Raw genomic sequence first — 15,336 nt, forward strand, 5'->3', positions numbered from 1 at the left:
CCCAGCGTTGTCCGGGTTAGGGAAGGGTTTGGCTGGCGGGGATGTCCTTGTCCCATCGGGTTATAGCGACTCCTTGTGGCGGGCAGGCATGCACTCTGACTTTGGTTGCCAGTTGTACAGTGTAACTACCGACACATTGGTTAAGCGAGCAGTGTGTCAAGAAGCAGTGCGGCTTGGCAGGTTCGTGATTCGGAGGACGCATGACTCTCGACCTTCCCCTCTCCCGACTCCGTACGGGATTTGCAGCGATGGGACAAGACTGTAACTACCAATTGGATATCACGAAATTGGGGAGAAAAAGGGGTAGAAGGTACCAACAAAAATAAAATACAAAATATTTGTCACCTGTAATAAAACTATGGTAGACAGCATCAAATGGTTTAACAGCAGTGGCTGCTGCATTCTGGTAAATAGTGTCAACATTGTCAAGAACTGTCAGGAAAGTTGACTGTAAATTCTTCTTCCGGCCAATCTTCCCTCTAAGCTGCGTGCGTACCGAGACTGCAGTGCAGCTCCCCGGGACTTGCAGAAATATCAGCCCACAGAGAGAAGCACAAGATTAAACTTCACTCAACTTTCTAGAGCAGTGGTCACCAACCGGTCAATCGTGAACAACTGATCGATCTCCAAGGCATTCCTAGTCGATCGCCAAACATTTCTGTAAAAAATTTAAAATATTCAACCTTGTGTTCTTATTTTTTCTTATTTGTCTTGGGCTGTTGGCAGTAGGTGCACCTGATTTCAGATGCCCTGCGTGCAGGGCAGGCCAACTGTTGCCATTTTGAACCATTTCTTGTATCCGAAAGTACATACTGTGTCTTCCCGGCGGGCCCAGAGAGCAAATCAAGTGCACCATGGGCCTACCGCTGGTCAATCAGATGGCTCAGACTACCGTATCTGCAGTAAAGACGTAAAAGAAAGCTACAACAAAGTTTATACTGTTTCTAAACGTTTAAAACCATAACTAGAGAGAGACTGGCAACGAATACAGTAAAGAGCTGCTGTTTTTATGAGTGAGTTCATGTTTAAGTTCTTACTCAGCACTGTCAACACTTTGTATTCAACACTTTTATAAGACATAAAATGTGTGTTCTCCCTACTTCCACACAGCGCTACAACAAACACTGCAGCAGTAATGAATGAGTAGGAAAGTGTATCTTTAGGCTAGCGTTGATGTTATTATTACCGGCTTGGGTCTTTTTTAATATCCAGGAATATTTCACTTTCTCTGTTCAAAGGAGTAAGAGATGTTGTTGTAGGCAGAACGCGTCGGAGTAGGATTCTATTGAATTGACACGCACTGCTCAGCCCGTACTCTACACAGACTGTACTCTACACAGACTGTACTCTACACAGACTGCACTACTCAGACTATACTCTACACAGACTGTACTCTACACAGACTGCACTACTCAGACTATACTCTACACAGACTGTACTCTACACAGACTGTACTACTCAGACTATACTCTACACAGACTGTACTCTACACAGACTGTACTCTACACAGACTGTACTCTACACAGACCGTACTCTACACAGACTGTACTCTACACAGACTGTACTACTCAGCCTGTACTCTACACAGACTGTACTCTACACAGACTGTACTCTACACAGACTGTACTCTACACAGACCGTACTCTACACAGACTGTACTCTACTCAGCCTGTACTCTATACAGACCGTACTCTACACAGACTGTACTCTACACAGACTGTACTCTACACAGACTGTACTCTACACAGACCGTACTCTACACAGACTGTACTCTACTCAGCCTGTACTCTATACAGACCGTACTCTACACAGACCGTACTCTACACAGACCGTACTCTACACAGACCGTACTCTACACAGACTGTACTCTACACAGACCGTACTCTACACAGACTGTACTCTACAGACTGTACTCTACACAGACTGTACTCTACACAGACTGTACTCTACACAGACTGTACTCTACACAGACTATACTCTACACAGACTGTACTCTACACAGACTGCACTACTCAGCCTGTAGTCTACACAGACTGTACTCTACACAGACCGTACTCTACACAGACTGTACTCAACACAGACTGTACTCTACACAGACCGTACTCTACACAGACTGTACTCTACACAGACCGTACTCTACACAGACTGTACTGCTCAGTCCGTACTCTACACAGACTGTACTCTACACAGACCGTACTCTACACAGACTGTACTGCTCAGCCCGTACTCTACACAGACTGTACTCTACACAGACCGTACTCTACACAGACTGTACTCTACACAGACCGTACTCTACACAAACTGTACTGCTCAGCCCGTACTCTACACAGACTGTACTCTACACAGACCGTACTCTACACAGAATGTACTCTACACAGACTGTACTCAACACAGACTGTACTCTACACAGACTGCACTCTACACAGACTGCACTGCTCAGCCCGAACTCTACACAGACTGTACTCTACACAGACTGTACTGCTCAGCCCGTACTCTACACAGACTGTACTCTACACAGACTGTACTCTACACAGACTGCACTGCTCAGCCCGAACTCTACACAGACTGTACTCTACACAGACTGTACTCAACACAGACTGTACTCGACACAGACTGCACTCTACACAGACTGCACTGCTCAGCCCGAACTCTACACAGACTGTACTCTACACAGACTGTACTGCTCAGCCCGTACTCTACACAGACTGTACTCTACACAGACTGTACTCTACACAGACTGCACTGCTCAGCCCGTACTCTACACAGACTGTACTCTACACAGACTGTACTCTACACAGACTGCACTGCTCAGCCCGAACTCTACACAGACTGTACTCTACACAGACTGTACTGCTCAGCCCGTACTCTACACAGACTGTACTCTACACAGACTGTACTCTACACAGACTGTACTGCTCAGCCCGTACTCTACACAGACTGTACTCTACACAGACTATACTCTATACAGACTGTACTCTACACAGACTATACTCTACACAGACTGTACTACTCAGCCTGTACTCTACACAGACTGTACTCTACACAGACTGTACTCTACACAGACTGTACTCTACACAGACAGTACTCTACACAGACAGTACTCTACACAGACTGTACTCTACACAGACTGTACTCTACACAGACTGCACTACTCAGCCTGTACTTTACACAGACTGTACTCTACACAGACTGTACTACTCAGCCTGTACTCTACTCAGACTGTACTCTACACAGACTGTACTCTACACAGACTGCACTACTCGGCCCGTACTCTACACAGACTGCACTACTCAGACTGTACTCTACACAGACTGCACTGCTCAGCCTGTACTCTACACAGACTGCACTACTCAGCCCATACTCTACACAGACTGTACTCTACACAGACTGCACTACTCAGCCTGTACTCTACACAGACTGCACTACTCAGCCCATACTCTACACAGACTGCACTACTCAGCCCGTACTCTACACAGACTGCACTACTCAGCCTGTACTCTACACAGACTGCACTACTCAGCCTGTACTCTACACAGTCTGCACTACTCAGCCTGTACTCTACACAGTCTGCACTACTCAGCCTGTACTCTACAAAGACTGCACTACTCAGCCTGTACTCTACACAGACTGCACTACTCAGCCTGTACTCTACACAGTCTGCACTACTCAGCCTGTACTCTACACAGACTGTACTACTCAGCCTGTACTCTACACAGACTGTACTCTACACAGACTGCACTACTCAGCCTGTACTCTACACAGACTGCACTACTCAGCCTGTACTCTACACAGACTGCACTACTCAGCCTGTACTCTACACAGACTGTACTACTCAGCCCGTACTCTACACAGACTGCACTACTCGGCCCGTACTCTACACAGACTGCACTACTCAGCCTGTACTCTACACAGTCTGCACTACTCAGCCTGTACTCTACACAGACTGCACTACTCAGCCTGTACTCTACACAGACTGCACTACTCAGCCTGTACTCTACACAGTCTGCACTACTCATCCCGTACTCTACACAGACTGTACTACTCAGCCCGTACTCTACACAGTCTGCACTACTCAGCCTGTACTCTACACAGACTGCACTACTCAGCCTGTACTCTACACAGACTGCACTACTCAGCCTGTACTCTACACAGTCTGCACTACTCAGCCTGTACTCTACACAGACTGCACTACTCAGCCTGTACTCTACACAGACTGCACTACTCAGCCTGTACTCTACACAGTCTGCACTACTCAGCCTGTACTCTACACAGACTGTACTACTCAGCCTGTACTCTACACAGACTGCACTACTCAGCCTGTACTCTACACAGACTGCACTACTCAGTCTGTACTCTACACAGACTGCACTACTCAGCCTGTACTCTACACAGACTGCACTACTCAGCCCGTACTCTACACAGTCTACACTACTCAGCCCGTACTCTACACAGACTGCACTACTCAGTCTGTACTCTACACAGACTGCACTACTCGGCCCGTACTCTACACAGACTGCACTACTCAGCCCGTACTCTACACAGACTGCACTACTCAGCCCGTACTCTACACAGACTGCACTACTCAGCCTGTACTCTACACAGTCTGCACTACTCAGCCTGTACTCTACACAGTCTGCACTACTCATCCCGTACTCTACACAGACTGCACTACTCAGCCCGTACTCTACACAGACTGCACTACTCAGCCTGTACTCTACACAGACTGCACTACTCAGCCTGTACTCTACACAGACTGCACTACTCAGCCCGTACTCTACACAGACTGCACTACTCAGCCCGTACTCTACACAGACTGCACTACTCAGCCTGTACTCTACACAGACTGTACTCTACACAGACTGCACTACTCAGCCTGTACTCTACACAGACTGCACTACTCAGCCCGTACTCTACACAGACTACACTACTCAGCCTGTACTCTACACAGACTGCACTACTCAGCCTGTACTCTACACAGACTGTACTCTACACAGACTGCACTACTCAGCCTGTACTCTACACAGACTGCACTACTCAGCCTGTACTCTACACAGACTGCACTACTCAGCCTGTACTCTACACAGACTGTACTACTCAGCCCGTACTCTACACAGACTGCACTACTCGGCCCGTACTCTACACAGACTGCACTACTCAGCCTGTACTCTACACAGACTGCACTACTCAGCCAGTACTCTACACAGACTGCACTACTCAGTCTGTACTCTACACAGACTGTACTACTCAGCCTGTACTCTACACAGACTGCACTACTCAGCCTGTACTCTACACAGACTGCACTACTCAGCCTGTACTCTACACAGACTGCACTACTCAGCCCGTACTCTACACAGACTGCACTACTCAGCCTGTACTCTACACAGTCTGCACTACTCAGCCTGTACTCTACACAGTCTGCACTACTCATCCCGTACTCTACACAGACTGCACTACTCAGCCCGTACTCTACACAGACTGCACTACTCAGCCTGTACTCTACACAGACTGCACTACTCAGCCTGTACTCTACACAGACTGCACTACTCAGCCCGTACTCTACACAGACTGCACTACTCAGCCCGTACTCTACACAGACTGCACTACTCAGCCTGTACTCTACACAGACTGTACTCTACACAGACTGCACTACTCAGCCTGTACTCTACACAGACTGCACTACTCAGCCCGTACTCTACACAGACTACACTACTCAGCCTGTACTCTACACAGACTGCACTACTCAGCCTGTACTCTACACAGACTGTACTCTACACAGACTGCACTACTCAGCCTGTACTCTACACAGACTGCACTACTCAGCCTGTACTCTACACAGACTGCACTACTCAGCCTGTACTCTACACAGACTGTACTACTCAGCCCGTACTCTACACAGACTGCACTACTCGGCCCGTACTCTACACAGACTGCACTACTCAGCCTGTACTCTACACAGACTGCACTACTCAGCCAGTACTCTACACAGACTGCACTACTCAGTCTGTACTCTACACAGACTGTACTACTCAGCCTGTACTCTACACAGACTGCACTACTCAGCCTGTACTCTACACAGACTGCACTACTCAGCCTGTACTCTACACAGACTGCACTACTCAGTCTGTACTCTACACAGACTGCACTACTCAGCCTGTACTCTACACAGACTGCACTACTCAGTCTGTAATCTAGTGTTGGTGGAGTGTTGGTGGAGCGCTGGGCATGGACAAGCTAGGCACTGCTTATCATAGAGCGGCATCAGCGCTCATCTGTATAGCCCTGATGCCACTGAGTGAGAGAAGTTATCATTGTTTTGGGGCAGAATAATGTGAGGTATGTATTGTTGGAGGTTCGTCTTGGTTAGTTTAGCTCGGAAAATGCTGCCCTTGTCAAACGGCTGCCTAATATTGCCTAATGGGTGAGCCGGCCGTGGGGCCTAATCATAGAATTAGATTTAAAATCGCTATTAATTCAATAGCATCTCTGCGGGCCTAGTCATAAACAACAACAAAAATGTCACTTTTAAAATGCATGACTTTTTCTTGTGGCATAAACGCAACCAGTCATTATGTTTTCATATGATTGTCAATCACTTCAAATGGCTCCTTTTACTATGTTACCCACACACGTTCATCCACTCTCAACATATTACCAGCCTCCAAACAGTGGTGAATGGAAAGACACTGTTACACAAAACACCAAAAAGTCTAATGACATTTGGAGATTGTCATTAGGCCAGAATGAATGCCTCCACTGTCTCGGTTTCGGCCAATCATCTCTGCCTTGGAAAAATGTCTGTGTTCTCGTTGAACCATATCGCATTTTGGAGTCTTTGTCATGCCTCTGACATGCAGTAATGATAAATAATGGTCTAGTAGCTCACAGTTTTCTTGACATTTTGGTTTCATTATTGTGATAGGTTCATGTTTTACCAGTATGGGCCCCACTATTTATTTTGCCGGGACGCCGTACCGGACCATTCCGCCTTACATTCACCCCTGGCTATGAACAGTGGTGTAGTGGTACCTGGAGAAGTGGGTATACTATAATATTGCCCCAAAATGTCTAAAAGGCCCCCACGGCGACAGGACGGCGCCCTGTGTGAAAAATCCTATGACAAACAGTGACATACACTATGAATGAGGTTAAGATATGCCCTTCTGCACACCACTGTTTTAAATGACTGTTTTAAACTGACACTCACTGAATGTGTTTTGTTTATCGTACCATTCTCTGTAAACTCTAGAGACTGTAGTGTGTAAAAATCCCAGGAGGGCAGCTGTTTTTGAGATGCTGGAACCACAATGTGAGGCACCTTGCGCATCTTGCCTGTTCTAATGTTTGGTCGAACAACAACTAAATCGCTCTACTCTATATACTCTTTATATTGAGTTGCAGGCAGCCACATGATTCGCTGTTTGAAGGAGCAGGCTATTTGCGTTATAACGCAGGTGTACTTAATAAAGTGGCCAGTGAGTGTATGCAAGCCCTTGTAATTGCTTTTCCAATACTACCAACTCGTTACTGATGATTTGATTTCACATTGTGGTACGAGTGTATATAGTGAAATGAGTGGTATCCCCCTACAACAACATAGCGATAACATGGAGCGGGCAGGTGATCCAGGTCACAATAGAGGTCAAGCAGTGGGAGGAGGAAGACGAGGAAGACGAGGAAGACGTGGTGGTGAAAGGAAAGGCAGGGGACAAGCACCCCTTCTGAGAGGTGGTTGTGGGCCTCGTCTGAGAGGTGTGGGAGAACGTGGTAGAGGACAAGGCCAAGAACCAAGACTGCAGCAGCAACAGCAAAGAGTGTCCAATGAAATCTGAGCAATAGTTGTAAATCATGGCATGACAATGACTGATGCAGCTACAATGATTCAACCAAACCTCAGAAGATCAACTTTCCGCAATGAGAACCGATAAGTCTTCAGCATGCACTAAACATTAGGCTACTCTCAATTGTTAAATGACTGTATACTGCATGCCAATGTGTACCACAGAATAGGTGATGTGACTAAACGTGTTCTTACTGTCATTTTCCCTGAATAATTGAGACTAGGCCAAATAGGGGAGGCAGAGGCAAAATTCTGACTAACCAACAAGAGCGGGCTGTGGTCAATTTGGTTCGGGCCAGAAATGATATTCACCTTACAGAAATTCGGCAGCACATCTTGGACAATGATGACATGTTCAACAATGTGAAAGCCATCAGTTTGCTGACTATTTTACGCATGCTGAATAGGCACCAGGTGTCTCTAAAACAGCTATACCGTGTGCCTTTAGAAAGAGAAACAGCTATACCCTGTGCCTTTAGAAAGAGAAACAGCTATACCGTGTGCCTTTTGAAAGAGAAACAGCTATACCCTGTGCCTTTAGAAAGAGAAACAGCTATACCCTGTGCCTTTAGAAAGAGAAACAGCTATACCCTGTGCCTTTTGAAAGAGAAACAGCTATACCGTGTGCCTTTTGAAAGAGAAACAGCTATACCCTGTGCCTTTAGAAAGAGAAACAGCTATACCCTGTGCCTTTTGAAAGAGAAACAGCTATACCGTGTGCCTTTAGAAAGAGAAACAGCTATACTGTGTGCCTTTAGAAAGAAAAACAGCTATACCGTGTGCCTTTAGAAAGAGAAACAGCTATACCGTGTGCCTTTTGAAAGAGAAACAGCTATACCGTGTGCCTTTAGAAAGAGAAACAGCTATACCGTGTGCCTTTAGAAAGAGAAACAGCTATACCCTGTGCCTTTAGAAAGAGAAACAGCTATACCGTGTGCCTTTAGAAAGAGAAACAGCTATACCCTGTGCCTTTTGAAAGAGAAACAGCTATACCCTGTGCCTTTTGAAAGAGAAACAGCTATACTGTGTGCCTTTAGAAAGAGAAACAGCTATACCCTGTGCCTTTTGAAAGAGAAACAGCTATACCGTGTGCCTTTTGAAAGAGAAACAGCTATACCCTGTGCCTTTTGAAAGAGAAACAGCTATACCGTGTGCCTTTAGAAAGAAAAACAGCTATACCGTGTGCCTTTTGAAGGAAATGCTGACAGAGTGAAGCAAGATGCCTGTTGTGAAACATTTCCCCAAAATTCTACATCATTGTAATCAGTAATTCTCTTTCCAAAATGTATTTTTAGAGGGTGATGGAGCTGGATGCTGACGAAAACCATCACAAATTCCTATTCTTGGATGAGGCAGGCTTCAACCTGGCCAAGACAAGGAGGAGAGCCAACCATCCAAGTATCTGGACAACGTGGGGCCTACATCACCATGTGTGCGGCTATATTGGAAGATAGTGTGGTGGGACACGGACCTCGTATTGGATCATATAATGCATCTCTCCCTGTAACCTTCCTTGAAGAGCTGAAGGTCTGTAGAGCTGATGATGTGACCTATGTCATTGTGTGGGATAATGTCAGGTTCCACCATGCTCAAATGGTGCAAGCATGTTTTCAGGCTCATCCACAATTTACCACCCTGTACTTACCCCCATACTCTCCTTTCCTTAACCTGATTGAGGAATTTTTCTCCACATGGAGGTGGAAGGTATATGATATCTGCCCTCACAAACAAGCCGCCCTTCTCCAGGCTATGGATGACGCATGCAATGACATCACAGCAGACCAGTGTCAGGCCTGGATTCACCATGCAATGACATCAGCAGACCAGTGTCAGGCCTGGATTCGCCATGCCCGAAGATTCTTCCCAAGATGTTTGGCTAATGAAAACATCCATTGTGATGTGGATGAGAACCTGTGGCCAAATCCACAAGACAGGGTTGATGGAAATATAGAAGTACAGTAATCAATCCTTTGTTTTGCTTTTTACAGTAAGCCAGGTGAGGAACACTGCAGTTGATGTTTTACTGTAGTTTTTGTCTTTTGTTTTTACTTTGATTAAAAGAAACCTGTTGTGATTTTAATGTATTTCATTAATACATTTCATGTTTTGTCAATGTGTCTGTAGTATTCTCTCTACTAGTCCTTTTACAGTTATGTATTTACATGTAGTACCATATTGAAACATGTATCACATATTTTGTACTATAATATTTAATGGTTGTATGAACAACTACACAGTGAAACTATCGGTATCTTGTGCGTGGGTGATCTAAATACATTTTCCTATGGTATTTCATGATAAATTAGTTATTTGAACCAACAATTCTGCAAGTACAAGGTTTATTTTAAAGATATGAATGCACAATGCAATGTTTTGAACATTGAAAAATGACCACAAGGTTCTGAAATTAGTGCCAAAGTGATTGTAAAAAAAACAGTAATACAATCTTAGTCACATGACATCACTTATTCCTCTTACTATATCTGTGATGTAAGGTGTTGAGACAAAGCAAGGCCAAGGATGTGTGTGTGTGTGTGTGTGTGTGTCTGTCTGTCTCTGATGGAGGATAGAGATAAGGAGGAGGTGTGTGTGTGTGTGTGTGTCTGTCTGTCTCTGATGGAGGATAGAGATAAGGAGGAGGTGTGTGTGTGTGTGTGTGTCTGTCTGTCTCTGATGGAGGATAGAGATAAGGAGGAGGTGTGTGTGTGTGTGTGTGTGTCTGTCTGTCTCTGATGGAGGATAGAGATAAGGAGGAGGCGTGTGTGTGTGTGTGTCTGTCTGTCTGTCTCTGATGGAGGATAGAGATAAGGAGGAGGTGTGTGTGTGTGTGTGTGTGTCTGTCTGTCTCTGATGGAGGATAGAGATAAGGAGGAGGTGTGTGTGTGTGTGTGTGTCTGTCTGTCTCTGATGGAGGATAGAGATAAGGAGGAGGCGTGTGTGTGTGTGTGTGTGTCTGTCTGTCTCTGATGGAGGATAGAGATAAGGAGGAGGCGTGTGTGTGTGTGTGTGTGTGTCTGTCTGTCTCTGATGGAGGATAGAGATAAGGAGGAGGTGTGTGTGTGTGTGTGTGTCTGTCTGTCTGTCTCTGATGGAGGATAGAGATAAGGAGGAGGTGTGTGTGTGTGTGTGTGTCTGTCTGTCTGTCTCTGATGGAGGATAGAGATAAGGAGGAGGTGTGTGTGTGTGTGTGTGTGTGTGTGTGTGTGTCTGTCTGTCTCTGATGGAGGATAGAGATAAGGAGGAGGCGTGTGTGTGTGTGTGTGTGTCTGTCTGTCTCTGATGGAGGATAGAGATAAGGAGGAGGTGTGTGTGTGTGTCTGTCTGTCTCTGATGGAGGATAGAGATAAGGAGGAGGCGTGTGTGTGTGTCTGTCTGTCTCTGATGGAGGATAGAGATAAGGAGGAGGTGTGTGTGTGTGTGTGTGTCTGTCTGTCTCTGATGGAGGATAGAGATAAGGAGGAGGTGTGTGTGTGTGTGTGTGTGTCTGTCTGTCTCTGATGGAGGATAGAGATAAGGAGGAGGTGTGTGTGTCTGTCTGTCTGTCTCTGATGGAGGATAGAGATAAGGAGGAGGTGTGTGTGTCTGTCTGTCTCTGATGGAGGATAGAGATAAGGAGGAGGTGTGTGTGTGTGTGTGTCTGTCTCTGATGGAGGATAGAGATAAGGAGGAGGTGTGTGTTTTGTCACTTACTTTCTGAGCCTGGTAGAAAGGGTCCAAATCCTCCAGTGGTGTCGCCACCATTCCAGGAGGGATGTCGCCATAGATGAAGGGCAGATTCCGCCCAGCCTCCAGGTCGCCATTAGGCTTGGGTTTGTCGTCGTCGTCGTCGTCACGGTGACTGCTGTCCTGTTTGGGCGGCGGTTTGTTCTTCTCCTCGTTGATCCGGAGCTCGATGTTAGCCAATGTTTCCGCGGTAAAATATTTAAAGCTGTCAGGTCCTGGTGGTGCCATAAGGGGAGCAGCCATGTTGTCATCCTGTAACTACTTGGTCTTTAAGTATTGGACCATCCACTAAAACCAGCTCTGGGGGAATGAGAGAGAGTAAAGAAGAACAAATGAGCCAAGAGAGCAGAGTTAGAAGGGTAATAGAAGGTGCTCAACAAAAGATGAATCAAGGTGAAACCAAAAATCACAAGAGCATTTGAAGGGAATATGCACAAGAGTGAGTGGTGCCTGTTTCCTTCAAAAGAGCAAGAGAGTTGAGGAAGCAGAGCCCAATGATCATCAGAACAGATTAGACTGTGTAGAGATGGGCTGTCCTATTGTTGAGGCTCCTGGGATTTCTCTTGAAAATACAAGGCATTAAATATTGAATAGTTTGAATTCTTTAGAAATGTTTGTAAATATCAGACATGCATATCATAACAGCAAGATGTATGTGTGTGAACTGGACTTGGAGAAGTAATATTTAGCGTTACACTAAAAGTGAATCCCGTTAGTCTTGACACAAATACTATATAGGGTGCCATTTTGAACGCAAGTACTCTCTCCCTGTTTTTTCTACAGTAAAGAAAAGCTTCAGAGCAAGAGAAGATCTTTCAAGTTCTCTCACAGCAGAGCCGTCACAGAAATGGACCAGTACAGTACTTGACAGAAGAAGAAAGAACACAGGATATGTCCTAAATAACACTCTATTTCCTATATAGTGCACTACTTCGGTACAGAGCTTTATGGGCCATGGTCAAAGGCAGTGCACTATATAGGGAATAGGGTGCAATTTGGGGCGGGACCAGATACGCTAACACTGAACGAGAGATAACGGTTAAAAATGTGAGATCATCAAACTAAAAACACCAACTAAAACATCAAATAACAATGCTGCTATTTTGAGAACACACTACAGATGTAGAATGACAGAACAAATATGAGTCAATGGCTTTCATGTATGATAGATATAACAAGTAGGTTAGATCACGAGTCCCAATCCAAATGGCAACCTATTCCCTACATACAATAGTTTACACAGCCCTATGGGTCTTGGTCAAAAGTAGTGGACTGTAGGAAACAGGGTGCTTTGGGGACAAAGGCTTGAAATGCTGTAGGGGACACCCTGTATTTTGTTAAAATAGATAACGCTAGCTCCATGAATATTGTATTGGAAGAAAATACTAATTAGTGTATTGCTCATATACAGTTGAAGTCGGAAGTTAACATACACTTAGGTTGGAGTCATTAAAACTCGTTTTTCAACCACTCCACACATTTCTTGTTAACAAACTATCGTTTTGGCAAGGCGGTAGGACATCTACGTAAGTCATTTTTCCAACAATTGTTTAAGAGACTTAGAATTCACTGTATCACAATTCCAGTGGGTCAGATGTTTAAATATATTAAATTGACTGTGTCTTTAAACAGCTTGGAAAATTCCAAAAAACGATGTCATGGCTTTAGAAGCTTCTAATAGGCTAATTGACATAATTTGAGTCAGTTGGAGGTGTACCTGTGGATGTATTTCACGGCCTACCTTCATACTCAGTGCCTCTTTGCTTGACATGGCAAAATCAAAAGAAATCAGCCAAGACCTCAGAAAAAAAATTGTAGATCACCACAAGTCTGGTTCATCCTTGGGAGCAATTTCCAAATGCCTGAAGGTACCACATTCATCTGTACAAACAATAGTATGCAAATATAAACACCATGGGACCACGCAGCCGTCATACCTCTCAGGAAGGAGACGCACTCTGTCTCCTAGAGATGAATGTACTTTGGAGCAAAAAGTGCAAATCAAACCCAGAACAGCAGCAAAGGACCTTGTGAAGATGCTGGAGGAAACAGATACAAAAATATCAATATCCCAAGTAAAACGAGTCCTATATCGACATAACCTGAAAGGCCGCTCAGCAAGGAAGAAGCCACTTCTCCAAAACCGCCACAATAAAGCCAGACTACCGTTTGCAACTGCACATGGGGACAAAGATTGTACTTTTTGAAAAAATGTCCTCTGGTTTGATGAAACAAAAATAGAACTGTTTGGCCATAATGACCATTGTCATGATTGGAGGAAAAAGGGGGAGTCTTGCAAGCCGAAGAACACCATCCCAACCGTGAAGCACGGGCGTGGCAGCATCATGTTGTGGGGGTGCTTTGCTGCAGGAGGGACTGGTGCACTTCACAAGATAGATGACATCATGAGGGAGGAAAATTATGTGGATATATTGAAGCAACATCTCAACACATCAGTCAGGAAGTTAAAGCTTGGTCGCAAATGGGTCTTCCAAATGGACAAAGACCCCAAGCATTCTTCCAAAGTTGTGGCAAAATGGCAAAGTCAAGGTATTGGAGTGGCCATCACAAAGCCTTGACCTCAATCCTATAGACAATTAATGGGCAGAACTGAAAAAGTGTGTGCGAGCAAGGAGGCCTACAAACCTGACTCAGTTACACCAGCTCTGTCAGGAGGAATGGGCCAAAATTTACCCAACTTATTGTGGGAAGCTTGTGGAACGCTACACAAAACGTTTGATCTAAGTAAAACAATTTAAAGGCAATGCTACCAAATACTAATTGAGTGTATGTAAACTTCTGACCCACTGGGAATGTGATGAAATAAATAATTCTCTCTACTATTATTCTGACATTTCACATTCTTAACATAAAGTGGTGATCCTAACTAACCCTAAAACAGGGAATTTTTACTAGCATTAAATGTCAGGAATTGTGAAAAACTGAGTTTAAATGTATTTGGCTAAGGTGCATGTAAACTTCCGACTTCAACTGTAGATTAGTGATAAAATAATGTATATGTTGAAAGATAATGATAAAATAATTCCACTCTGAAACCTTATAACTGTATGAAATTGATTAGAATCATAAAATTATAATCTGATGATGTGTGTAGTTTTAGTCGGAGTTAGTTTAAACAATGTATCTGTATAGTGGAAAAACACAGATTGTCTGAGCAAGGCGTAGTTTAGGATTTGAACTTCGATGTGGGTGCCTAGGAAAATACCCGAAGAACAATTAAAACGGTGTTTGGACCGACCTGGCTAGGCCTCTGAGGAACATATGATAGCATAGGGAGTTCTTCTCAACGTTTCTCTAATCTCAGGGGGAGTGGAACTGCCGGCTTGGTAGTGATAAACAGTGGATACAACTCACCTACTGTTCGTGTGTATGTATGTGCGTAGGATATCTACTGTTTGTGTGGAAGTATGTGCGTAGGATACCTACTGTTTGTGTGGAAGTATGTGCGCAGCTATAAAATTGATGTCTTTGTATAATGGACTTCAGAACGTCCTCTGAATAAACTGTACTATCTTTTTGCATAAGCTGAGTCTTTGACTATTATTAAACCCATGGTCTTACAGATCTCGGGGATTGGTCAGAGCTATTGATTGTCAGTTATTATCATTGGGATTGAAAATTCTTGTGACAATTAGTTGTGCTCTCTATCAATTGGAGATACTGATGCCGTAACTTGCATAAAATGTGTGGTTCATTCAGGCCTGGGATGTTAGTTTATTTCGTTTTGTTTATTAGGATCCTCATTAGCTACTGCA

The 15,336-nt window shown here is 44.6% G+C and overlaps 1 protein-coding gene across 7 annotated transcripts in view; it reads right to left on the reverse strand.

The window, feature by feature from the left end:
* LOC110532733 (sodium channel protein type 8 subunit alpha) overlaps nt 1-15,336 on the reverse strand; it is a 108,964-nt gene that overhangs the window by 87,952 nt on the left and 5,676 nt on the right. For 5 of the 7 annotated variants that reach the window (XM_036988796.1, XM_036988797.1, XM_036988799.1 and 2 more), the window contains exon 2: nt 11,528-11,860. In XM_036988796.1, coding sequence (XP_036844691.1) covers nt 11,528-11,803 — 276 coding nt within the window. In that variant the 5' untranslated portion in view covers nt 11,804-11,860. Of the gene's footprint in view, nt 1-11,527; nt 11,861-15,336 lie in introns of those variants that run through there. The other 2 variants (XM_036988800.1, XM_036988798.1) reach the window with 1 other exon arrangement.

The sequence above is a fragment of the Oncorhynchus mykiss genome, chromosome 9 (assembly GCF_013265735.2).
Source record: "Oncorhynchus mykiss isolate Arlee chromosome 9, USDA_OmykA_1.1, whole genome shotgun sequence".
Lineage (NCBI taxonomy): Eukaryota > Metazoa > Chordata > Actinopteri > Salmoniformes > Salmonidae > Oncorhynchus > Oncorhynchus mykiss.